This window comes from Schistocerca serialis, chromosome 1 (genome assembly GCF_023864345.2).
Source record: "Schistocerca serialis cubense isolate TAMUIC-IGC-003099 chromosome 1, iqSchSeri2.2, whole genome shotgun sequence".
NCBI classification, from domain to species: Eukaryota; Metazoa; Arthropoda; class Insecta; order Orthoptera; family Acrididae; genus Schistocerca; species Schistocerca serialis.
The window spans coordinates 703692963-703720581 of NC_064638.1; the positions used below are offsets into that span (position 1 = coordinate 703692963).

At 43.4% G+C, this 27619-nt stretch overlaps 1 protein-coding gene across 1 annotated transcript in view; it reads right to left on the reverse strand.

Moving 5' to 3' along the window:
- Positions 1-27619, reverse strand: part of LOC126458063 (uncharacterized) — a 78793-nt gene that overhangs the window by 12774 nt on the left and 38400 nt on the right. Inside the window, exon 2 of the mRNA XM_050094867.1 lies at positions 5942-6094. Coding sequence (XP_049950824.1) covers positions 5942-6094 — 153 coding nt within the window. The remainder of the gene's footprint in view (positions 1-5941; positions 6095-27619) is intronic.

Consider the following 27619-nt stretch of genomic DNA (forward strand, 5'->3'; position numbering starts at 1 on the left):
CCACAAACAGCATTATCCGCCGCCGTATTGCCCGACCAATTGCAAAACTGACACTCGACACCTGTCCAACACAACGCATGCACGTTTGCAGGCTTGTATTCAATATTCTGGCGGTTGCATCGGTTATTAATGTACCAGCATTTTACATTTGCAATGGACTATCTCGCGCTTTCTTTAAGCTATGATCTTGCAATGTTAATCACTTAAATATGTTACCTAGAAAAATGTATTCACGAAATTTGATTAATCTACTTTTTTTCTCTTGTTATCTTTACCGATACTGCTTATGCAGAGTGGCTTCTGCAATCCGTAACCATAGTACACTGACGTACATTTCGCCATGGTCGTTATTGATGATAGGTTGTCGGCCAGTGTAGATCTTGGTGACGAAAAATTGAGGACCATGACGTCATCGGCAACATGTCGTCTACTTTCACATGTCGTTCAACTTGTGCTCTAGATAGAGCTGATGAGGGACTTCGATCCGTGTGTTTACATACGCTATTTCCGGCGGAACCTTACAGTTAGCCGGTGAAGGATTCAGTACCGTCGTTTGAAATTACAACAGCAAGCGTCGAAAAGTCTCGAATACTAGAGCCGAAGCCTGGATCTCTGATGTTAGCGCATTCGTTTTCCTCAGTGTTAGACTTTTCTCTTTTGGTGTCATGGGCAATCCACTTTGTGGATACGATTTTTAACTTTCCACCTTCCCCCACAGACCCACCACTCGTCTATCCTTCGAGACTGGTCTCTTGCTAAGATGGTTTTTCTCCTACCGTATCACCTTTTCTACATACTTATTCTTTTGTAACTTGTCAGGTTCCAAATTACTTCTTTACTGTTTCTACAGTCTTTATGGCAGTTACAGAAAAACTATGTTCTGTAAATATACACTTTTGAGAACGTCTTTCTCATTAAAAGGTTAATGGTTGGCATCAAAATATTTCTTTTTTGAGGAGCTCTTTCATTATCTGTGGCAGTATGTGTCTTGTGAATTCCGGGTGGCAGCACGACTGTGTAGACCGAGTTTTATCGCTTCTCGACTAAACGTTCCGACGCAGACCTCGGTATCTCAGCTACAACGAAAGTCCTCTGGAATAGTTAACAACGGTGTTCGGCAATTGCGTCTTACTGGTTTACTGGTACCTACAACATAATTTCTGATGCCTACAATAAATTCAGTGTTTCTCTATCGTTTTCATTTCAGAACAAAATATCTAGCACTGTAACTGATAGGATATCCCGTGGGTGTCTACCACCATGTTCCGTTCAGGTTCTCTCCGGTAACACATTCTGACAGAAAACATGTCAACGATGTCGACAAGTTGTGGATGCACCCTTCAGCGCAGATCTTGCTGTCGCAAAGAGGGCATACACTGGAGAGGGGGTGGAGGATGAAATAGGACCACATAATGTGATTTACGTAAATACTCACGCAAGTCGCTAACCTAAAGGATTAGTTGTGCAGCGTTGCCTAGAAAAATTGTTAACAGGTAATTCAACATACACTGTCTCACAAAAAAAGTGAAGCACACAGAACCCGGAGAAAGAAACCAAATAAAACTTCACTGATTGATGTGCATATGACGTTATTTCGGTGATTACAAAATCAAGTAAAATTTACAAAGAACTTATCGGAATGAGTCCCCTTATCAGTTTAACGTTGCCAACCCCTCTGGCACGCATGTATTCACCGATTTGGCTGAGAATTGTTTCATCAAACCGTTGTATCCTCTCCTGAGTGTAGCTGACCCACAACTGTCGTATCTGATCCTTGATATTCTAGATACTGGCGCGGGAAACAGTTGCCGTCCAAACAGTTATAACCTGTGCCCTATTTGGGACACACTTGGGAATTTGGTGGCGACGGGAGTACTTCAACATCACACACAGTTCATGGTGCGGATGAGCAGTGTCCTGTTGAAAACTGGCACCATGATACTGTCGCTTGAAAAGTAATACATGAGGACGCAGGACCATGACGCCCTGTTGAGCCATCAGAATTCCCTCAGTCACTACCAGTCGTGGCCCGAACTCACACCTCATGGCTCCCAACACCATGACACTACGACGGTACGAGTTACAACACCGTGCCTCTCCAAAACACTGGAAGAACGGGACCTCTCCCAAGCTCCACTGCCATACAAGCCGACGATGATCATCTGAGGTAGTGTAAAACTGTGATTCATCGCTAAAGACAATGTGAAGCTATTCATCAGCTGTCCGTGCTTCCCAGTCACGACACCATTCCAAGGGCAGAGGTTTGTGTTGTTGTGTAAACTGCAGGCTACGCTTCGAACGGTAATTCCGTACTGTGGCTGTTACTAGTCTCCCATCAATGGTGCATGGAGTCTATTATTCGGTTTCGAACGGCAGGTGCTGATGTAAAGGCTTACAACGTGCTTGGTGCTCAGTACAATGATGCTCCGTTGTGGAGATCAGACGTGGTCGACCGGATCCTTGGCAACGTGTACGTCTGTCCTCTGTTCCCAAGCAGTCCAACATCAGGCCTTGTCACATCCGAATGCCCCACAAACCTGGTTACTGCACGATTTGGTCAGCTGGCAAAACGAAGACTCACAATGAGGCCTCTTTCAAACTCTGTGAGGTGCTGATTACACAGTCTGACACTTGCACACAACATCTCTGTGTTATTCACAGTGATCTCTCGACATCTGATGGTGTTCATGCTCCTTATACAGGATAAGGTGACCTAAATACGATACAAAATTGAAAAATTAATCTTTTTTTTAAATAAAACGATGAATAATTAGGAAAAATAGTAATTATTAGAGAGTTTAAGCTGATTTAAGTTGACACTGTATTTAATACTTTAAAATATGATACAGCTCGTTCAAAATATGATACACATGTGATATTGTTATGTACACTGAATACAGAAAATGAGTTAGAGAACACAAAAAAACGATATATATATATATATATAACTAGGGTTTTTCTGCGGGGATATTTCTAGGATATTTACGGCATGAAATGTACGTCAGAGAGAACTGCAGAAATTTCTTTACTCCGTTTTTCCTATTTTTAATATTATAAAGTCCATCAGCAAGGGTAGGAACTTTTTTTTATTTTTTTAATTTTTTTTATGGGACTTAACTACTGAGGTCACCAGTCCCCTAGAACTTAGAACTACTTAAACCTAACTAACCTAAGGACATCACACACATCCCTGCCCGAGGCAGGATTCGAACCTGCGACCGTAGCGGTCACGCGGTTCCAAACTGACGCGCTTAGAACCGCACGGCCACACCGGCCGGCAAGGGTAGGAACTGTTTACAGTTATTCTTAATTTGTTGAAACTAATACAACAATATGGGATACACTAAAGATAATCACTACCTTATATTTTTCATGAAGATCACAAGGACATTTAAACACACAGCAGATTTCTCGTTTGATATTTCCCACTCCAGTGGCAGCATGACGAATTGCTGGTTTCCCTATCACATCTCTCTTATTAATAACAGAAATATCTTTTCATTTGTCTGGAAAACTGTTTTGTCCTTGTGCTCAGAAGTAAGAGACATAACTCCTAGGTCACAGTCCAGTGTTTTTTGTAACGTGCAGACATATCTGTAGCTCTATGAATTCCTCTTTCCTCCCCAAAATCTAGCAGAGATATAATCTCCTCCACCCACATGCGCTATTAAGTCATTACAATAGGATCTAACGTGGATTATCCAAAGGGATCGACATCATCCTTGCTGTTGTAACTCTTCAAAGAGGTGCTGGAAACAGATTTGTCTGCTCAGTTTCCTTTCTTTTTTGTACACTTGCAACAGTTTCGCTCACAGGCATAGCTTTCTGCCTCTCCTGCTTTCGGTCTGCTCCTTTTTTGTTTGGAGGCTTTTCTGTTTCTGCAATGAGTTTAGTGCTGGAAGTGTGGCTTCCGGCAGTTGTGTTGTTGCCATATGGAAAGAGTGGTAACCCGCGGTACGCCGCTGTGTGGTTGGTGGTTGGGTTGTAGGTGATAGTGTATCACTTATGGGAATCTACAGTATAATACCGGGTGATCAAAAAGTCAGTATAAATTTGAAAACTGAATAAATCACGGAATAACGTAGATAGAGAGGTACAAATTGACACACATGCTTGGAATGACATGGGGTTTTATTATAACCAAAAAATACGAAAGTTCAAAAAATGTCCGACAGATGGCGCTTCATCTGATCAGAACAGCAATAATTAGCATAACAAAGTAAGACAAAGCAAAGATGATGTTCTTTACAGGAAATGCTCAACATGTCCACCATCATTCCTCAACAATAGCTGTAGTCGAGGAATAATGTTGTGAACAGCACTGTAAACCATGTCCGGAGTTATGGTGAAGCATTGGCGTCGGATGTTGTCTTTCAGCATCCCTACAGATGTCGGTCGATCACGATACACTTGCGACTTTAGGTAACCCCAAAGCCAATAATAGCAGGGACTGGGGACCTGGGAGGCCAAGCATGACGAAAGTGGCGGCTGAGCACACGATCATCGCCAAACGACGCGCGCAAGAGATCTTTCACGCATGTAACAATATGGGGTGGAGCGCTATCCTGCATAAACATCGTACGTCCCAGCAGGTGTTTATCAGCCAGGCTGGGGATGATGCGATTCTTTAACATATCGGCGTACCTCTCACCCGTCGCGGTAGCAGTTTTGCTGTCCAGCGCCATCTGTCGGACATTTTGTGAACTTTGTTTTTTTATGTTCTAAAAAAACCCCATGTCATTCCAAGCATGTGTGTCAATTTTTACTTCTCTATCCACATGATTCCGTGGTTTATTAAGTTTTCAAATTTATACTGACTTTTTGTTCACCCGGTATTTTGGAATGGAGCGTTTCATATTTAAGGATTATATTGACTGCCTAAAATTATTTCCATGTAATAAATGTAACAAAATGAATAACTCGGTAGACACAGAACAATTTTCTGTGTATGTAACACAAATTTGGTGGGTACTTAGTCAATACATGCTTAAGTATGGGAAATATTCTAGAGCTGTGTGCACGTTTATTTTCAGTCTGAAAGTGCTGTTCGTTAAAATGTAACTCAAAACTGAAGTTTCTAACGGAAAAACAAATTATGACTAAGTATTCCTAATTAACTGTAGCAATATTTGTGATAGGTATGATTTTCTTATGAACAGACTGGGTGTATCATTTTTTGGACAGTTTCGGCTGTATCAATTTTAGGACAGCTTATCCTACCCTAACAGACCTGGTAACAATACTGAATATGAAGAACATTAATGCACTCTGGTAGCCGTTTCAGCTGTCACGGAGAATTGCAACAGTAATCATTTACGCACCTGCCAATGGTTTTTAAATGTACGATGTTATATTGATATCTAACCATGCTTGACATTTTTATCAGACAGCGTGTAAGAACGTTTGTTGTTCAGACATGGGGATCTAAACCTATACTTTCTTGTAACCTTAGGAAATTGGAAATTTGTGGCAAGTACCTATGAGACCAAATTGCTGAGGTCATCGATCCCTAGGCTTACACACTATTTAATCTAACTTAAAATAACTTACACTAAGGACAACACGCGCACACCCATACCCGAGGGAGGACTCGAACCTCCGACGGGGGAGCCGTGCAAACCGTTGCATGGCGCCCTAGCCCAGGCGGCTACCCCGCGCGGCTCTAACCTTAGGGTACAAAAGCTAAGGTAGCACCATTCAGATGTACAGCCCTAGCTACATACGCACTTGAAATGTGTATTACATCTACTAATCTAATACTTTGACGTGTCCCAAACATTTTTCTAAGAACCTCTCTCGTCAGGATCCTTGGAAAAAATTGTTCGAAACATTGATATAAGTACAACTGCATGGGGCTGAAAACAGAAGCTTTTATGCTAATGGCAGAATTTTGCCAGAGCAAGAGCGAGTCTTTGGTTAGCGATACACAACCGTGGCTCACCTGCAAGGAGCGTCCACGGCATCCAAGCTTTTTCTTCTTCTTCTTGTGCAGCAGGCCAAATGTGCGGCCCTCGCCTGGGTCCCCACTGTACTGTGGTGCGCTCAGCACGAGCTCTGCCACCAGCAGTGCCACCAGCACACCAGCCCACAGCACCTGCAACAATCACACATGTGCATCAAGTTAGCGCTGGCATCTGCAGTAACGCCCTACAGAGTTGTACGAGGGGCGTTCAGAAAGTAAGCTCCGATCGGTCGCGAAATGGAAACGACTATGAAAATCCGATAAAGCTTTGCACAGATGTGTTGGGTAGTGTCTCTAGTATAACCCCAGTTAGCATCACGTCGCTCTTCTCATTTCTGAGCTCGCAGTGAGTGCGTAAAGATGTCTAGAAAATAGTGTCTGCCGCCAAGTACGAGGGCCTGGTGAGAAATTTCGCCTGAAGCTATGCAGCTAACATTACATAACTGTCGTGCTGTTTCTTCTTCAAGACAATTCTCAGCCGCATTCTGCAGGGGCGATGAAGATGCTCCTGCATCGTTTTCAAATGGAAATGTGAGATTACCCACAATACAGTCCGCAATTGTCTCCCCCTGAGTTTCATCTCTGGTCACATGAACCGCTGTCTTTGAAGACAACATTTTGACACAGACAACGAGGTGTAGGCCAGCGTGGAGAATTGGCGGAAAGCACTGGCGGCTGCCTTCTATGATGAGGCTATTGAAAAGTTGGTACAACGCTATGACAAAAGTCTAAGTCAGAACGGCGACTACGTAGAGAAGTAGCTGAAAGGTGTAGCTAATTGTTACAAGTAAATCATTTTTGATGTTCACTGTGGTTTCAATTTGGCAATCAATCGGAGCTTACTTTCTGAACAGGCCTCGTAAATATGAGCGATGCGCTCCTGAACTGCTTCAACAAGCCAGATCCAAGGAGTGAGCGATCAGTGATTTGGAAAAAAGGAGCAGTGGCTCACCCAATTCAAAGTGTCTGGTGACAGTAGTGAGCATGACGAAGATTCTGCGAGAGGCTGCTGCAACAGAAATGGTTCAAATGGCTCTGAGCACTATGGGACTTAACATCTGTGGTCATCAGTCCCCTAGAACTTAGAACTACTTAAACCTAACTAACCTAAGGACATCACACACATCCATACCCAAGGCAGGATTCGAACCTGCGACCGTAGCAGTCGCGCGGTTGCTGCAACAGAGACCCATGTTCCACACCGGAGGAAACATTTCTGAAGCCGCAAAAAAACGAGCTGTTGACAATATGCCTGTATGGTCTTCCAAATCTTGCTGATGCGTGCAGCTATTCTCAACCATGAAAAGCATAGAAAAGGAAGAAAGATCTGTTCTTCAGAGCACTACATTAATGCACAAAATACTTTCCCACTTGATGTGGGGTGCAAATGGCAACTGTTTGCAACAATGATGTCGAGGAAGTCAACATGAACGATTTGACATAAGACACTTATGGTCTATTAAGTCAAGAAACTACCTCAAACTAGCCTACAAAAACTACCTAAGCTACAATGTATGTGCGTCACGTGAGGTTTTCAATATTCTCTTGCTCTTTTTGCGCAAACTGTTAGTAATTAATAATATTAACAAAATAGATGACTAATCCATCGGCTTAATTGCTCAAAAATTGAAAACCAAAAAAGGTATGAGAAATAATTTGTAGTTCCACATTTTTTACAATGGTAGGAGGAAATGCTATGAATGACATACTAGATGTCCTGAGTGGGGGGAGGGTGATGAGTGTTAGGTTTGTACGCTTTTCTTGAATCACTCGGAAAACGCGACCTCTAGCCAAAACATATCCCAGTATGAAATTAAACTAAATTACATTTCCTACAAAGAAGATACTATTCATTTTTTCTGTAGAACTAATAGCTTGCACAAAAAGAGTGAATGAATACTGAAAATCTCATGTGACACCGACGAGCTCTAGCTTAGGTAGTTTTTATAGGCCAATTTGAAGCAGTTTCCCGACTTGATAGACCATAAATGTGACATGTTAAATTTTTTGTCTCAGCTTCCCCTCCACTACTGTGGAACATTGTAAACAGTTAGAAAAGATTTGAATAGAAAATCTCAAATTTCATGAATCCAATAAATGTTAGAGAGAGTTGTTACTTCTCATTCTTTGAAAGAGCATCACAGTTGGGATGTGATATCAGCTATGATGTGAGCTTCATGAGCAGTGATCTTCAGCCACTGCTTGAATAGAGTGGATCATGAAGCCATTCAGAAGTCATTTCCCTCTCAACAGCTCACTGGCTGGACCACCTCATCAGCTGATCTGAGTCACTGGCTGCCCTAGTTCACTGTCTGACCAGCTCCCTTTCTTGACTAAGCATATCTCCATCCGACATTGGCTCTTTTGCATGTCTTTCTCTTTATAATAATAATGGTTTATATTTATATAATTACTTTTTACATATATGATGTGCATGTATTTATTTATTTATTTATTTATTTAACCTGATAGATTACTGCCTTCAGGATCCCTCTTACATTGGACTAGGGTTTTATATGTAGTTTCAGTACTTATTAAACCACAACTACTTAAAAAATTATAATAGTTTTAATATGACATGTCTCCTTCTTCTTCCTGTGTGTATTAGGCATTTGTTTATTACACCCTCTAGGTCGAAGCTGTTGACCTTTATATTTTTCCTTCGATCTTCTTAAAGATCTTCTGCCAACTGGGTAATAATTCATCATTAGTTCTGGTATTCTGTCGTCTTCGATTCTTGTGACATAGTCTTTGCAGTTGTTCCTATGTTCCTTGATCTGCTGATTTAAGCTTTTTACTCCCAGTTCTTTTTTATGCAAGTATACACCCTCCTGTCAGATAGTGTGTGCCCAACTACTCTTCTAAAGAGTCACATCTCCAGTGCCTGTAATTTTTTTCATTTCTTTTTCTTACTCTCCACGATTCACTTATATACTTCCAACTGTCGTAGTTGGCACTGACCTCGTTTTGTAGAATTCAGGTAGAGTCTCCTTCCTTACTTTAGTTCTTAGGGTTCCATAGATTGTTCTGTTAATGTAACCCAACGTTTCTGCTCTCTTTTGTATGGCTGTTTCTGTTATGAGTGTGGTTAGTATTCCCTAATTCGAATGAGTACTCTTCCTATTTTCTGATCATTTATTACTATTTTTCTGAGAATTTGTCTCTGGCCTCTGAAAGAGATAACTTCTGGTTTCTATGGAGGTACCAACAAATTATACATCAGCTGTTGTAGATAAAATATGAACAGTCGTTTGGAGTGTGTTCTCAGCTCCAAGGAAATCATGAATCGTGTCATGTGGCAATTGTAGAAACTAGACAAATATATATCTGAGGCTTATTTGTCTATAAACAGCGATCCCTTAAACTGGCGGTAAACTAGAAAACTGCAGTACTCAGCGCTATATCAATTGATTCTGAAAATATTATGTATCCCAGCTACATCAGTGGCCTGCGCAAGGAAAAAAAAAAAAAAAAAAAAAAAAAAAAAAAAAAAAAAAAAAAAACTGGCATACTTCGAATATAATAGGTCCAATTTTATTTATAAATCATAATATTGATTAAATTTTCGTTCTTGGATACGTATATGGTCCTACTGATTGAAAATGATGACTGTATATACTTACATTAATTACATTCATAACACTTATGAACACAGAACAAGAATCAGTCTTAATTTTGTAATTTTCCCACTTGATAATAAATATTAAGAATTTTTTGTAATACTTTTAATTTTTACGGTAGACGAAATGTAGAATGTTTAAAACTCAAAACTACTGGGATGCAACATAAACTTATTACTCCTTTTTCTATGTCCTCTTAAAACAGGAGCAGATAAGATAAAGTTGTGGTACAGTAAACTGAATTAAATAAGCAGGGTGTCTTCCTTCCCTTTATTTTTGTGAGTGAGTCACGAAAAAGAGCTAATTCATTCTACTGAGTAAGTGGATCTGGACTGATCTCTGAGAAGAACGGTTTTGCTCATCTCTACAGATCTGACATAGTCCGTGTGCAGCCAAATGCTGAGAGGGAACACCTGCTTGGGCAGTTATTGGTCAAAATAGACCTAGAGTGAGCAGACAACAAAAAGTGTGGCGAAGACGAAACGGAAAATGTGAACTGGTAGTGATAGTTAAGCTCGAAACTTCTAATCTCTGCAATGAGTCTAAATCATATGTCCCAGAAAAAAATTGCATACACAGTTTGACTTCTTTGTTTAATAGAAATAGTAACACGCATACAGACACACAAACACACACACACACACAGAACACCTATTGCCGACCTGAAGATGTTATTTATCATACAGCTACCAGTTTCGGCGTTTCAGTGCACCGTCTTCAAGCCTTAACTGACGCCGAAGGGGTTACACCATCCGTGTACAAGATTCATCTGTGATCAACATCTATAACAGGTTTTTGCAGATACCTGTAACAACGATTTTGTCTCTCCATCCACCAACTATAAACTCAACATGGTTGAGAGACAATAGCGTTGTTACAGGTAGTCTGCGAAAACCTGTTATAGATGTTGGCCAATGATGAATAATGTATACGTATGGTGTTAACCCCCCTCAGCGTAAGTTAAGTCCTAAAGATGTGCACTGAAGCACCGAAACTGGAAGCCATATGATAAATAACATCGTAAGGACTGCTGTAGGTGTTCAATCTTACTACATAAGTGAACTACCGAAATCCCTCAGACCTCCAGTCACAAAGATGGACATCCAAAAACTTGTTAAGAGGGCTGTCGTAATGTTACTTCCAGACAGAGTTTAGAGTTGCCGAGTGTTAATTTGTGTTTTTCAGGAAATTGCTTCAGGAAGGTGGGAAGGAAGGTTAGTGTTTAACGCTCCAATGTGATGACGTCAGAGGAAGAGCACCAGCTCGGGTTGGGCCAGGATGACGGAAGAAATCGGTCACGTCTTTTGCAAAAGCACTGTCTCGGTATTTGCCTTAGGCGATTTAGGAAAACTCTTGTGGACCAAATCTAGAAGAGAGTTCCTAAATACTCTGGTTTTCAAAATTAAAGCAACAAACGGTTGCGTTTATTTGGCCACAAGACAGAATAACCAAGTGACAGTAAAGTAGAAAAAATGTAAAGAAAGCAGAACGTAGGCAACTGAAACATGCATAATGGTAGATAAAAATGTTCTTCGCTTTTTTTTTTCGAATTAACGTATTTGCACACACATTCTGACAACTGGTTAATGTGCTCAGTGTGGGATGTGAGCGCCTCTGGCGCCAATACAGGCCTGACAACGACGTGACATACTGTGACTGATGTCATCAATCTCTTGTTGAGGCAATAACGGCCATTCTTACTGCAGAGCCGCTCGCAAGTTTTGGAGAATGGTTGGTGGATGCTGATGTGATTCAACCCGTCTTCCGGATGCAACCCAGATGTGCTCTGTGGGATTCAAATCGGGAGAGCGAGCAGGCCACGCCATGCTTGCAGTATCATCCGTTTCTAAAAAAACATCCACCACCCGTGCTCTATGAAGTCGAACGTTATCGTCCATCAATACGGTCTTGGCCCACAGCGCCTCGTAGCAACCGCGCATGAGATCCCAAGATCACCTCCTCGTACCAGGCAGCAGTTAAATCTTGCTGATTCACCCGTACAATTTCATGAAGAGATGTTCGAGTGGTCAACAAGGAAAATACTACGAGTAGACAGACGGCGTAGCAATGGGGTCTCCCCTATCTCCGCTGGCAGCCGACATATTCATGGAAGCCTTTGAAGCTACGGCCCTCAGTTTAGCTCCGTTACGACCACGTTGCTGGTTTAGATACGTGGACGACACGTTCGCTATATGGCTTCATGGTGAAACGGAGCTACACAAGTTCCACGAATATCTGAACAGTATGCACGGGAAGATACAGTTCACGCTGGAAGTAGAAAAGAATGGTACCATCCCGTTTCTAGACGTCGAAGTGTACAGGAGAACGGAGGGCACACTGGTGCACACAGTATATCGTAAGCCTACACATACTGACAGGTATCTGCACGCCCAATCCTACCACCACCCAGCTCAGAAGAACTCTGTCATCCGCTCTTTGGCAATCCGTGCTCAGCGCCTAAGTGATGCTCAAAACATCACACCTGAGCTCAAAAGGTTAAGCACAACGTTTTTAGCCAATGGCTGTAGCCATAAGTCGATAAACACAGCCTTGTCGACCAACACAAGCAAGAAAGATAAGCAGGAAATAGACAAACTGCAGCCAACAGTACGCATACCGTATGTGAAAAACGTCACTGACCGAATAGGCAAACACCTTCGCCGCGTTGGAGTCCAGCCTGTCTTCTATAGTGGTCGTAGGATCCAGGACGTGCTAGGCTCCACCAGGGACAAGGTGGATGCATTACACACTGCAGGCGTTTACAAGGTGGAATGCGAATGTGGAGAGGCATACATCGGCGAGACTGGTAGGCCAATAGCAACGCGCATTCGGGAGCACGAGCGTTACATTCGTCTAGGGCAACACAACATATCCGCAGTGGCAGAACATCACCATGACTGCGGAAAAGAAATAAAATTCAGCGAAGCCTGTGTGTTGGCCAAGCAGCCAATTATGACGAAACGCGAAATCAGAGAGGCCATCGAAATACTCAAACACCCTAACAACATGAACAGGGAGGATGAACTCAGGCTTGCCCCATCTTGGCTGCCAGCAATCAGAGCCCAACAGACCGCACTGTCAACACGAGGCACGAGCACTACCGGCGAGTAACTGCCACCGCGCGGCCGACTTCCAGCAGTTGGTAAACAACAGCAAACTTCTCATTCGACGGTGGCCACCAATCATGGCACATAACACAAGAGTCAATGGACAACAGAGGTCACGTTCTCCCTCCAACGCAATAACCTATTAAAATAAATTTCCTTCTTCCTTAAGTGACCAATAAACCAACTACCTTTTTAAAATTATGACGTAATGGCATGCACAGTGAACACTAACAACAAAATATAAAGGACACTGCATAGCTAGAACGCACCATTAGACCCAGAAGAAGGCCGCTGCAATCGTGGCCGAAACGCTGGCTTTTCTATAGCAGCAGTAGTTTTTACATTATGACGCGGTACCAAACCCAGAAAACTTTTATGTCAACATAATTCCTGTTCCCATCATTAGGAATCCTCCTCGATATCGGTCGCTTTCCGCAATGTTTGGGTCTCGAAATCGTGTTCCACGTGCCCTCCATATGCAAATCCGTACTAAATCGGCACTCATCTGCGAAAAGATAATTGGCCCACTGTTCGACCGTCCAGGTGGCATGTTGTCGGCTCAACTCTAGACGTTCCCCTCTGTGAAGAGCCGCCAGAGGTAAACAGACAGCAGGTCTCCAATAATAAAGGCCACTCTGTCGAAGTCTTCTACGCACCGTTTGTCTCGATACAACACGTCCAGGTGATGCTTCGATGTCAGTTGCCAGTTGTAGTGCAGTATTAAGGCGGTACCGTCGTGCCCTTACAGCCAAACAACAGTCCTCTCTTTCTGATGCCACACGTGGTCGGCCCTGTCCTGGTCTCTGGGAAACAGTTTCGATCGCTATGATGTCGCCTCATCCGAGAAACACGTTAAGCCATAGGGCCTCATTAGTTGGCGACTCTCCTGCTTCCATTCCCGCTATGGCCCTCCACACCAGAGAGTCTGCAGGCGTCTTCTCTGTGCCACACTGCACTGTCTATGACTGTACACAGCGATTGTGGATGTGGGACCACCCTGCAAACACTAATGAGCCGGTGGGTTTCTGGCGCCAGGCGATATAGATTCTTACTTCCGTCTTTGATCGTTGTCCCTGTGCCTTCTTCTCTTTGCGTCTTTGAGGGAGGCTATTTATGGTGGCAAGTCGAGAGAGTGGGCCCGCGCATGAGCCGTGTCAGTCTGTGACGTGACGTGCTTTCGATGTTGTCGTTGTGGAGTGTTGGCGACACCATGTCACGTGGCACGGCCGTATGCCGTGAGGACCAGTTGAGTTGGAGCAACGAAGAAGCATGGACCGCTGCCGGAAAGTATTTAAGTTGTGTTGACACGGCTGGCCTTTGGCGACGAGGATTTGCTAATACCTCGAGAGCTACGTGGATGGATGGGGTGTGAATTTCACATGCAGAAGAAACAATTAATCGTCAAGCTTTTGTGATGGGTTCTTCTATATATAGTGAATATTATTGTGTACTTAAGGACTATTGACTGTTGCAGTTGCTCGTGCTAGTGGCCAGCAAAACATTCACTGCAGTAGTGCCGAGGCGAGTTATGTACTGGAACGGCCATGAAATTATGTTACTAAACTTGCTAGAAATAGCGCTTCGCATTTGTAAGTTTGGATTTGGTGCTTAGTGGCACGCTGAAGGTAGCTGGTTCACTTGAATGTCATTTCTTAATTTAGTTATAGATTTAGACTTTTCTGGTTTTACGAATTAGTGGTAGTTGTTGTTTCTTAATAATTTCTTGTGTGTATGAAAGCCAAGTGGCCATGATAAATATAGGTCACATTATGTTTTATGGTCGGATGTCGCGGTTGCTACGAGGCGCTGTGGGCCAAGACCGTATTGATGGACGATAACGTTCGACTTCATAGAGCACGGGTGGTGGATGTTTTTTTAGAAACGGATGATGCAGTTTGGTCTGTGGCCGTAGGGGCCGTGCTTATTGCTTTAGCGACCTACTGAAGTGACATTAGTTTTCTATTGCAATTTCAAATACCTATCTGAAGGTTGATTGTCACGTTAGGTACTGCACATTTGATTTATGTGGTGTCAGCCATTCAGCAAACACAGATTATCTTGTAAGGTGGACCTTAAGTCATTGGGTGTGGACTGACACATCTTTTCACGTAGTATCTAGATATATTATTGGATCAAAGGAAACTAAGCTCCTTTATTCTGTTCATTGGTTAACTTGTAATATGTTTATATTAAGGTATTCCTTATATATATATATACTACAGCGTGTCTTCCGCTCAGGTTTTACTGTTTTCAGGAACGTGTATAGTGGTCGACGCGAGCAAACCTCGCCCCGCGAACTTGCAGTGTGACGGAAATCTCAGGATTTGAACTCAGGGCCGTCCGAACCCCGTTAACGCGCGATTTCTCTGTTCCGTTCAACGAGAAGCTTGTTTTAGGCAGGAGATTTCGTGCTGCCCAAAGTTGAGTATTAGTTCACCCTTTGGATCGTGTATTTGTGATAACGTAATAGATTAACGTTTGCTCGCGTCCATCACATGTTCATCAAATTGACATTTTGCCTTAAGCTTGCATGAAGTCTAGAATCATCCGGACGTTGAGTGTAGTAGTATGCTAAGTGTAAACAGAACAATTAATAGCACCCTTCAGGTTAGATAGCATCAAATTAATTTTACCTTTTCAGTAAGCGTAAAACTGAGTGAGAAAGGTGACAGCCGACATTGTAAACATTTGGTTATCTATTTCATCTATTATTTTGATTGTTGTTACCGGCACGCAAAGGGGCCGTTGTCACAAGTGTGACGGTTAATATTGTAAATTCTAATTGTGGATAGGGTCTTGATAAGCAAATGTTGTTAATTGATTAGTACTGCTGATGAATTCATGTGTATGTGCAATCAATAAAGAAGTGTTGCAACTACCAACTGGTTGTGTTACTGGTATACAAGGTTAGAGTGTGCAATCGCCACACCAACTAGCCTGCTTGATAGGCGCTCGAGGTCATTGCTGGCGTGGTTGTCCACTGATCGGAATGCCATCTTCCGTGCGGAACACGATCGTAGCGACATCTGTTGACAGTTTGTATGATTATATTGTGAACTAGATATTGGACGGGAAAATAGCAATTTGTTGCTTTAAATTTGTACCCCAGTGTGCCAGTCCATTGCGTTACCTCTGCGCCGTCTTTCTCGGTAGCAGCTTCCAGTTCCGGTGTCCATCACCAGAAATCACAAAAATGATTCCAGTCGTTATCAGCTTGAAAAAACCTCAGGGATTTCAGCTAATTAAAACTATGAAAATATCATATACTAACAAATAGAACGGAAAACTTTAACAAAAGAGAATGTAGAGCTACAATAGTTGACAACTGATAAGGAACAATTCTGTATTGTGTTCAACTTTTGCTAATATTGGTACTGCGATATAACAACATTTCACTAGCATTTCGAAAGACAATCCAGGGATGGGCGTAGGAACGGAAACAAAAATCTTGCGGGCAGTACGCAGTTAAGGACAAGTGTGGGTTTCTACTCAATCTTTTATCGTCATACAACTATTTATGCACAAATATGTCATTTTTAAGTTTCCGCATCTTAATCATTCTTAAAAGAAACGTATTTTAGTTCTGTGAAAGACACAAAAGAACAACAATACAAAAGCGTTAACTGTGTACCCTTATCCACACGGGCAATAAGAGCAAGCTTTTAGACGGACAAGAGTTCGCACGTGATATTCTTTTGCAGTGACCACAGAGATATCATCCTACCCCCTCATAATCCTCATGCCACCATTCTTTACATTTATCACATTGTACCAAGTCATAACCAGAAACACCTCCACACCAAGAAAAAATTATTTTTCTCGCGGGATCTGTTATCTGACGAGCTATGACCAGTTTTCTTTTCTCAGAACGAGGTGTTTTCCTGAAGACCTCGTTTTCTTTTTCTCTTTGCCCTTTGGTTTTCCTCCTCCTCCTCATTCTTCTGTTTCTGTTCGAAAGCATTATTCATCCGTGATGAGAAGAGCATTTGTTATTCTTGGGCCCTGCATTTCCTTCTGTCAATTGATAGTTTTGGCAGAGGGCGTGTCAGAAAGGAGCGTATGCGCTTTCCCGCTTTTGGCACTGAATCCTAGCACTCCCGTAGAAGGTCACTTGTCGGGTTTCCTTCTCTGGACCACTACCTCCATCGTGTTGTTATGCTGGATGATTTCTACTGCAGCTTCGTTTATTGCCGTTATACGAGAAGGAGCAGAATCCTCCGGCGCGTAAACATTAAGACTTTGAAGGTATATTTCCGTTACTTCAAATGAGTTTGCTGCTTTCTATGCAGTTGGCTGTACCGCAGTACGTACTTCTGATTAATAAGCCACATTCCACTAGTAGAAAACTGTGTCATAGACACTACATGACACATGGACTGGTTATGAGGTGCGCATGCTACTTTCTCACCAAACAAAAACGCATTCTTGTCTGAATTATGCTCTTAAAGTCAATACGCACTGCTACAACGGCAGTCCAGTGCCAGTTTCCCACCAGAAAAACCTGAAGTGTATATTCACAGATGATGCGTACTCTCGATCGAACTGCCCTAACATACTAATAATTCAGTACAAGCAACGTCCATACTGGACAGGGGTACCCGATCTGAAATTGTTTAAGATATCTTCCATGAGGCTATGCAGAAGTTCTATAGATGCGTTATTCGTTCGTCCCTCAGTACCACTTGTAGGTCCTCGTTGGTCCGAAGAGGTTACATTACTTTCGAAACACAAGGGCGACACGTGCGCGCTTAATGCGATCGAGACGTAAGTGTACAGGACACTCTATGTCCTCACACTCTATTAATTTCTTGAACGGGTGTGGATCTGTTTAGACAGTATCTAAGTACGCCCGAATCCTCGAACGTATTCCTCCACTACATCGGTACAATATCGTTATCTCATGATTGATTATGCTCAAAAATACGCTGTGACATTCTTGCAATAAATATGAGATCCACCCAAATCGCGGCTGCACTACCACAGTGCTAGAAAATTGTTGAGTTTTAATGTGTTACGCGATCTCTCCACACCAGTTGGTGTCCACTGCTACACTGAACTGGGATCAATATGAGGACATCACCTGACCCGCGGTTGCCAGTTCAAAATACTATTTGCAATACACCACTGCTATCTGTCAATACAGTTGGTAGGAGCCAGTAGAAATGCATCTGACCACATAACCCGGTATTATAAAATGACACTGGGGGCATGGTGAATGCCTGAAGTACGAGCAAAGCTTGGAAATATTTTTGTAGGCTTGGAGAACAAGTTCCTTGTCGCAAGTTGCTCTATCCAATAATCGTCTCTCGCAGTTGTTTACCTTCGGTGGAACACGATGTATAATAGACAGTGAGCGAGGACGGCTGTTCATAGAAATATGGTTCAGAGACGGTAGTGGACAATTATTGTATAAGAGATTTCACACAATTTCTCCAATCCAACTCTTGACTTCTTCACAATTCGTTATCAATGAAGGAATGTAATACTGTGTATGTTGATGCAGACATCAATTGGAGACGTTAACACAGCCATTCACTGCAGCTCTGGAAGAGGGGCGTTCTATTAGTTTGCTGCCTCCTTTAGTCCCACTTCTCTCTTTATTCTATGAAGATCTGTGTATTCGCATTCTGAAGGACGGTGACTAGAAACCTACATGACCATCTTGACTTACGACATCTGTGCTTTTCTTAAACAGCTTACGACAAATGCCGACATTCTGCCCTCTCTTTACCCAGTTGGACTTGCTAATGACCGTATCGTCGAAGGGATGTTAATCATTATTCTTAATTTTTTTTTTCGTTGCTGACAACACTACACTGCAGAGACATCGAATGCAGTAATCTACACAGAACATTGAATCGTCTCCCGCCTCTCGCTAAGGACATGTGCTCCTGGATGTATGTGAGAAAAATACGTTTTCCAGTTTCCAGTATCGTTGATTATAGTTCAGTTACACGTTTCTCAAAATACACGTTAATCTGCTTGACAAGTTTTCCACCTTGCAGACCATCTAGCCAATCGGAGAGCACACTACGAAAACGGCAAATAACAGGGAGACCACCAATTTTATTTGGAATGGTTCTTTTTAATTCACTTTGTTGGTCTGATGTTAACGCAACTTCGTACACGTACGCATCAGCGGAGGACATGTATACGATTAGAGTTGTCATTCCCTGAGACAGGCTGAACGGCCATCAGAGTACAACAGTGTCGTTGCTAGGTCTGGTAGGGCACATAGCTTCAGGTGCCGCGTACTCGTGTGAGGCAGAATGTGAAATGGGGCCTCGTTGTGGGCGATCCTGCCTCAGGAGAGGAGACAACTGGTTTTGTAACAACCTGCCCAACCGAATCAGTGCATGCATCCAGACTAGAAGGGATGCTACATCATACTGATAAGTGGGCTCATACTGCCATGCTTTTGTAAGTTCGACTCTATTTCGTAATCAGTGACGTAACAGCGTATATCCTATCAACCCGTTAAGTTTCATTCCTTTTCCTCCTCCCGTTCTGAGGGCTTCACTTTCTTTTGTCATGCGGTGTAGTAAAGAAATATCGCAACTTGTACTTAATACGTCTTATGAAAATGAGAAAGCAGTCTCGAACTACCGACAGCCATCGTCCAAAACATATGATTTTCAGATACAGCTCACGATTAAAGGAGCTGAGCTACCACTCATTTTTCTTCGTCTCAGATTTTCGACAGCTTTTTGGTTTCATATCTTGCTGAGGACCATTCCTCCAAAAGAAACAATTAGTCAGTTCACTGCCGACTAACTGCTGGGTGACACATACGTCTCTGTCGCAGATAACTGACGCGATTCCTCTCTTGTACAGTTTGTGCTTGCATAATACGGTTTTTAAATTTGTTGAATATTCGTTACTGGCAAGGGAACCTCCCCATCGCACCCCCCTCAGATTTAGTTATAAGTTGGCACAGTGGATAGGCCTTGAAAAACTGAACAGAGATCAATCGAGAAAACAGGAAGAAGTTGTGTGGATCTATGAAAAAAATAAGCAAAATATACAAACTGTGTAGTCCATGCGTAAGGTAAGCAACATAAAGGGTACTGGAGCTCAGGAGCGCCGTGGTCCCGTGGGTAGCGTGAGCAGCTGCGAAACGAGAGATCCTTGGTTCATGTCTTCCCTCGAGTGAAAAGTTTAATCTTTTATTTTCAGTTTATGTGACAAACTCTTATGTTTCCATCACTTTTTGGGAGTGATTATCACATCCACAAGAAAACCTAAATTGGGCAAGGTAGAAGAATCTTTTTACCCATTCGCCAAGTGTACAAGTTAGGTGGGTCGACAACATATTCCTGTCATGTGACGCACATGCCGTCACCAGTGTCATATAGAATATATCAGACGTGTTTTCCGGTGGAGGAATCGGCTGACCTATGACCCTGCGATCAAATGTTTTCGGTTCCCGTTGGAGAGGCACGTCCTTTCGTATACTAATCGCACGGTTTTGCGGTGCGGTCGCAAAACACAGACACGAAACTTATTACGGTGAACAGAGACGTCAAACAACGAACGGACAGATCATTACTTTGCGAAAATAAAGAAAATAAACTTATCACTCGAGGGAAGATTTGACCCAAGGACCTCTCGTTCCGCAGCTGCTCACGCTTACCACGGGACCGCGGCGCTCAGGAGCTGAGACTATCGTTGATGTTGCATATCTTGCGCATGGGCACCTCAGTTTGTATATTTTGGTTATTTTTTTCATAGTTCCACACAACTTCTTCCTGTTTTCTCGATTGATCTGTGTACAGTTTTTCAAGGCCTATACACTGTGCCAACTTACAACTAAATCTGAGGCGGGTGCGATGGGGAGGTTCCCTTGTGAGTAAAGGGTGTTCCATGAGTGTCGACGCAGCGATTCGGTAATCGGTAATACGTTTCGTTACTAGCTCAAGTTTTTTTACCGGACACACTCGCACTCAACTCAGTCCTCTTCGTTAGTTTTATACGAGTATTTTGCTCTTAGAAGTGTTACCTTCGTCTCTTGTATTAGTTTTCGCTATGCGCATTCCTGGCCACCAGACGTAAAAGTCTTAGCGCGTTTCTTGTTAAGAGCATTTTTTTCTAGGCTTTTATATTACATATATGCACCACAACAGCAGTTCTGTTCGTACAGTAATCGGAATGTAGATTTATTTCGTTATTGGTTTTAATTCGTGTACGTTTTCGAGTTTTATACGAGCGGCGTACAATAAATAATGAAACACTTTTTCTCTCGGTCAGTTACGGCTGAAAAAAATGCGGATTTTGTTATGGGACAAGGACAACTGGAGTATTGCTGCTTCAGCCACTGTAGTTTCATGAAGTTTCGTTAGCTGGCGGCGCTATACGTAAACTTTGAAGTGGCGTCTGTAACGGAGGTGCGTTCCAAGCAGAGAGCAGTCATTGACTTACTTTTGACGGAAAATCAGAACATCACATACCATAATAGGCGTTTGCAGAATATCTACGAAAACCTAGCAGTGAGCAGATGCACGGTGAGTCAATGGGCAAAGCGTCTGTCATCGTCGCAACGAGGTCGCGCCAACCTGTCAAGATCTCCCGAATGCTCATCGTCCCCACACAGTTGTGACGCCTGAAATGCTGAGACGTGTCGACACTCTCATTCGAGGTAATCAACGGATCACAATCAAACACCTCACTGCACGACTGGACGTCTCTGTTGGTAGTGCTGAAACACTCGTCCACCAGTCGGGGTACTCAAAGGTGTGAGCACGCTCGGTTCCTCACGACCTAACTGAAGACCGTAAAGTGTAACGAGGGACCATCTGTGAGAAATTGCTTGCGCGTTACGAAGATGATGGCGAGGTTATTGACACAGGAAGAAGTTGGCTCCGACGTCAACCAGTAAAGCAGTACCATGCAGGAATAAAGGCCCTCCCATTACGCTGGCGTAAGGCCGTCGCATCGAACAGAGATTACGTTGAGAAATGGGGAATAAAAGAATGGGGAATAATATGGTGTATTGGAAACCTGAATAAAACAAACCTGTTTTCAGAAAAAAATGTGTCGCATTACTTGTTGGACGCCCATCGTATGTTCCATACATAAACATTGGCTGATGCCTTGTTGCAAATAACAGTGTAGCTCTTTTGACAAATATTTGAAGATAACAGCAGTAGGCATTAACAGCAAGAGCCGTCGAAGGCGTCAGCCATGCGCATTGAGCCGCATATATAGTCTGCACTTATTGCAAGGTTTGAGACAGCAGACCATAAATACAATTTAATACTGGATTACTATTTACTGCAGAATTTAGCAGCATAGATAGTGTTCAATCGTGATGGTTAATGGTAGCAATACCTTAATTCTAATGACTTACAGCAGCCACAGGAGGTATGCAAACAACTCACCTATCGTCTACAACATTTTAAAATGGAGTATACTTGCGGACACCTCTGCTCTTCCTGCTCTCCACTACCCGATCGTACGATTCCTTTAGTCAACAAAAATCTGCACGTTCACTGCTTCGCGAAAGCAACAAGTCAGGGCTGCCGTGAGTAATGATCGTCAGTAAGGAAAATAAGTAGTACTTATTAATTTTGTAACGGGTGTATTGTTAGTCGCTATCGAACGGTTCAGAACCTAGGCTGACTTTTACAGTCCTGTTTGCATAACTGAGGGCTCTACCGGTTGTGCTTGTATCTCACGGACGAAAATGTTCCAGGCTCTCCGACAACCAAGTCAATGAATCACTCTCTAGCAGCCTCCAGTGATTACGTATTCAGAATTATGGGATAGCCGCTAAACGCGGCCACTTCCTGTTGATAAGTGTGTCAGCGCAAAGCCAACGGGAAACTCTTATTACGTAAAGGGGCTGGTGGGGACAGCTGTCAAGATATCACTAAAACACTGTCATCTTTCGAAGACATCATTCAAGGTAGCTATGTTATGTCATTTCTGGTACGTTTTTCTGCAGATCCTATATTGGTTAACATCACACCATGTTAGTGGTGTGTTACGAGAGTAATCGTAGCAGCCACACTTCGCTTGCAGATTTCTCTAATTAACTGACTGAAGCAGTCAGAGACTTCCCTATAAGCTATTCGGTATGTACATGACCACGTTGGACAAAATGTTAGTAATCCCCAGGAGATATCACGAAAATACCGCATAATACATACTCTAACCTTGATGATGGTCTTTATTCAGCGAGAAAGAGAGTCGACAAGTATCTTCGGGGACGCTACATCCAGCTGAAGTCACTAACTGATTATTACAACTCGTAGAGTTACCAGAATGCTGCGTCGTTGATAGCCAAGTTTCGCTCACTGTTCCAAATAGTTCGACTATGTGATTATGATCGGGTGATGCAGCGGGCCTGTCGAGCTGCAATAAGGAGTCTGGGTGTTCGTTAGTCCAGTCCTGTTAACTCGGCTTTTTTGCTAGAAGACGGAAAAGTTCACAGCTTACTCATTATGGAGATAGGGCAACACCTGTTCAGTGATAATGTTAAAACAAACATCCTGACACATGTTCATGGTAACTTGAGTAAGCGGGCCCGAGTCACGGTGCGAAAAACATCCCCCAAACATCACAGAACGAGTCGGCCGTTGTGGCCGAGCGGTTATAGGCGCTTCAGTCTGGAACCGCGCTGCCGCTACGGTCGCAGGTTCGAATCCTGCCTCCGGCATGGATGTGTGTGATGTCCTTAGGTTCGTTAGGTTTAAGTAGTTCTAAGTCTAGGGGACTGATGACCTCAGATGTTAAGTCCCATAGTGCTTAGAGCCATTTGAACAATTTGAATTTGAATCACAGTACGACATCAGGTCTGAACTATATCTGATGCGTCTGCACAAGTAAGCAGCCCCGGTATAGGGAACAAACAAAAGTTTATTCAACAAAATTTCCACAACAATATTCTTCGAGATGAAACAAAGGAAAGGATAGTTCTTCTACAAGTGAAACAGAATGGATGCTAGTCCTTCAGTAAGTGAAACAAAAGTAAAAGGATGTTCGTCAATAACAGAGCCACTTAGAATTCAGGAATCACAATGTAAATGGTACTTGAAAGAGTCTTGAAGTACTAATAACTTCAGGTTAAAACGAAAAAATAAGTTTCTCATTCCAGCTTAAAACCAAGACCAAACCAAAGCATCAGTCAAGAAAAATAAACACTTAGAAACTCTTACGGTGTTCTACGCCCTAAAGAAGTATTGAGAGCTAATAGTAACGAAATATCGAAGTCCAACAAGGATAGAAACTTCCCGTCTGACACTATCTTCACGGTTAGAAGAACAACAGAACATTTATATAAAATGTCAACGAGTACGTAGCTAGTCACATAGAATCCCAGCTAAGGAGGCGGAGTGTTTTCCGAAAGTACACAGCCCAGTCCTTGGCGCGGGGCGGTGGAGATCGTGAGGTTACTGGCAGCGACGGAACTGCTCTCCAGAGCTCGTGAACCAGCCTAAATAGCTGCCTCGCGGATGGACACTTGCGGGCGTATTTTACGCACGGTACAAGGCGCGTGCGTGAAGAGGTGCCGTGTACCCTGCCTCCTGGTGACTTGGCCAGAGCGCCCTATGCTGGCGTGGCTACTGAGTTATGGAGTTGCGACGTCCCGTGTCATCTAAACTATAGGGGCTGAGCTTGCTGCAACCAACACTATGAATCAGTTGCGCGCGGTGCCGTTGGCTTCTGATGTCTAGGGCACCATGAGAATAGCCTCCACACACTACAGGTTAAACGCGTAATCGGGCCAGTGGTGCACTGGAGGCCACACATTACAAACAAAAAAAGAGCCAACATCGCGACTCGTCCGACCAAAATTCATGCCTCAAGTCAACTACCGTCTAATTTCTGTGAATCTGGGCCCACTGGAAACGTTTAGCTTCATGTGGCGCTGTGAGCAATATGTCCAATCAGTATCATGCACCTTCTTTCTCATTGTCTGATAGGACATTAGTTGAGATGGACGCGCGTTCACTGACATCATTGGTTCCTGTTGGGTGGGCATGGGCATGTCCAAATGAGCCGTGCGTGGCTCGTGTTCGTGCCAAAACATCCTGTTTTTATTGTACTACCGCCTCGATGTGTTAATTTCAATTATTGGTCTCACCGAGTTGCCGCCTTACCTGCCCGTGAGCGGCAACAGAGGCGCTTATTGATATAAGCCCTGGCGTATTATCTTTGCTGACTGCTATTACTTCCTGGTTGTCGTGTGTTCGGAGTTAGTTCGGATCTGCCAGCGAGTTGGAACGCGTCTGTAGTGCACTTCGGACCTGGGACGTGGCGGAAGTCGGTCGGGTTGGAGCAGTAGTGAGGCCTGGATAGCCATGACTCGCCGGACCGTTGCCGGCACACATGATTGGAGTGGGGACGACTTTGGTTGGTCGTCGGTCGTCGTCTTGCCGGACGACGTGCATTTGGCCGGTGATCGCTTATGGGTTGGCTACATGTGCCGACTCGTGATTAGTCCCTGTTATTGTTCAGTCACTGCCTTTAGCATTGTTTGGTTCTTCGTGCAAGTATTCGTGAAACTGTGTGTAGTTTGTGTGATTTTGATTGACAAGTTGTTTTAAATGTTGTCGGCGTACTGGCTCTGAGAAGTCGGTCGGTTGGTGTGGATCAGCCAGGAAATCTCCGCGCGGCGCGGTGGGCCGGGCCCGCTGGCGGTCTCTACAGTGTCAGAGTGTGTGGGAGCTGTTCCGATTGCTACGAGGTTCGTGGCTCACCGACCCAGGACTTCAAAGTTGAGTGATAATTTAATTACCGAAGCCAGTCTGTACACATTGTGCCTTTGGTTTTCATGGTTGGCTGTTGGGGGTATTCCTGTGAGCAACAGCGAGTGTTTGAGTTGGCGAAAGTTTGACCACCATCCAGTGGAGTTTAACTGTATTTCGATTATTTGAAGTCCAAGTGCAACAGCGGAATTTTCTGCCTTGTGGCCGTTGGCGTCCCGGTTACCTGCCCTGGCCGCTGACGTAAAATTCAAGCAGTGTCCTTTCCTCACCGTGTTGTCGGTGTCGAACACGTGTGTGTAGCTTTGACAGCTTATGCATACTTGATTGTGGGCGGCTATGCCCTTTATGTTTTAGCTTTGGAGTTCCTTGTGCACTGGTCGGGTGGAAAGCAAGTCGTCTTGTCGGTGGGTCCGTTGACTGTCTCTTGGTTGGGTTTTTGTACCCTTTCCACAATTCCAGCTACCTGTTCTGTTCTGCGGATTTAACCAGGCGTTTCACCAAACACGTTGATTCCTTTCTCCAATTCTGTCACTTCTCCACGCTGATGCGTCTTGCTGACACACATTTACTGTCATAACTTACGTCAGTGATGGAGGGTCACATGACTGCAACGTCCCAGTTCTACAGCATGCACAACGCTCCAAAGCAACTAGTGTGCTCTTTTATTGTAGTGACTAATATTTTGTCTGGCGGGATATGTATTGCTAACAGGGGATTACCTAATAACATCCACTCGCGTAAGTGCACAGTGTTTATATCAGGTATTTTGTAATACACTTTATAGGAACTTGATTAATGTCTGTGCTCTGTCAACATCTATATCTGTATTTATATTCTGCAAACCACTATGAAGTGGATGGCAGAGGGTACGTCCCTTCGTACCTGCCATTAGAGACATTTCCAGTTCCATTCGAATATGGAGCGCAGGTTGAACGACTGCTTCGATATTAAAACAAACATCCTGGTACATGTCCAGGGTAACATGAGTAAGTAAGCCCTAGTCACGGTGATGTGGGAGCGACACGTAGGGAGGCCTGCAGAACATTCCTAGGTTCATCTCTTAAAGTTGGTTCTAGAAAATTTCCAAGTATGTTTTCACATATAGTTTGCGTCTATCTTCGAGCGTCTGCCAGTTCAGTTTTTTAGCATCTGCATGAGATTCTCCCACGGGTCAAACAAACCTGTGACTATTCGTGTTTCCCTTCTTTGTGTCCGTTCAGTGTCGCCTGTTAGCCCTATTTGCTACGTTTCCCACACACTTGAACAATATTCTAGGATGAGTCGGAAGAGAGTTTTGTATGCAGTCTCCTTCGAAGGCGAATTGCACATCGCTAGTATCCAACCAATGAACCACAGTCTGCCACGTGCTTCGCCAATGACTGCAACGATCTAATCATTCCATTTCATATCCCTATAAACTGTTACAACCAGATGTTTGTATGAGATGATCGAATTCAACTGTGAATCACTGATATTATAGTAGTGGGATATTACGTTTCTTTCGTTTCGCTATGTGCATAATTTTACATTTAGAGCAAGTAGCCAGTCCTTGCCCGACTTTGAAATCTTATCAAGATCTGACTGAATATTTGTGCAGCTTTTTTCAGACTGTACTTCATTATAAATAACTGCATCATCCGCAAGAAGCATGACGTTACCATTAATATTGTCTGCAAGATCATCAACATACCACATGAACAACAAGGTCCCAAAACAGTTCCCTGCGGCAGACCCGAAGTTACGTTTGTAGATGACTCTCCAGCCAACTTACTGCGTCCTCCCTACCAAAATTTCGCTTAATACCTTATACGACCGCACCATTGATAATAAGCAGAGATATGGTATTGCGTCAAATGCTTTTCGGATATCAAGAAATACTACATCCACCTGAGTGCCTTCATCCAAAAATGCAGGTTGGGTTACACATGATCGGCGTTTCCGGGTTCCATGCCGGTTGGCATGGAGGAGGTCATTTTGTCCGAGATACATCTTTACGTTTGCGCTAGGAACATGTTCTAACATTTTACAACAAATGGTGGTCAAGAGTAGTGGACGTAGTCTTGCAAATCACTTCTTCTACCATTCTCGTAGAAGGATGGACCAGTGCTTTCTTTCAATTAATGGGCACGGTTTTTTGTTCGAGGGGTCCACGGTAGGTTATAGTTAAAAAAGAGTCTAACTCAGTTGCAGATTCAGTACAAAATCTGATACGGATACCAT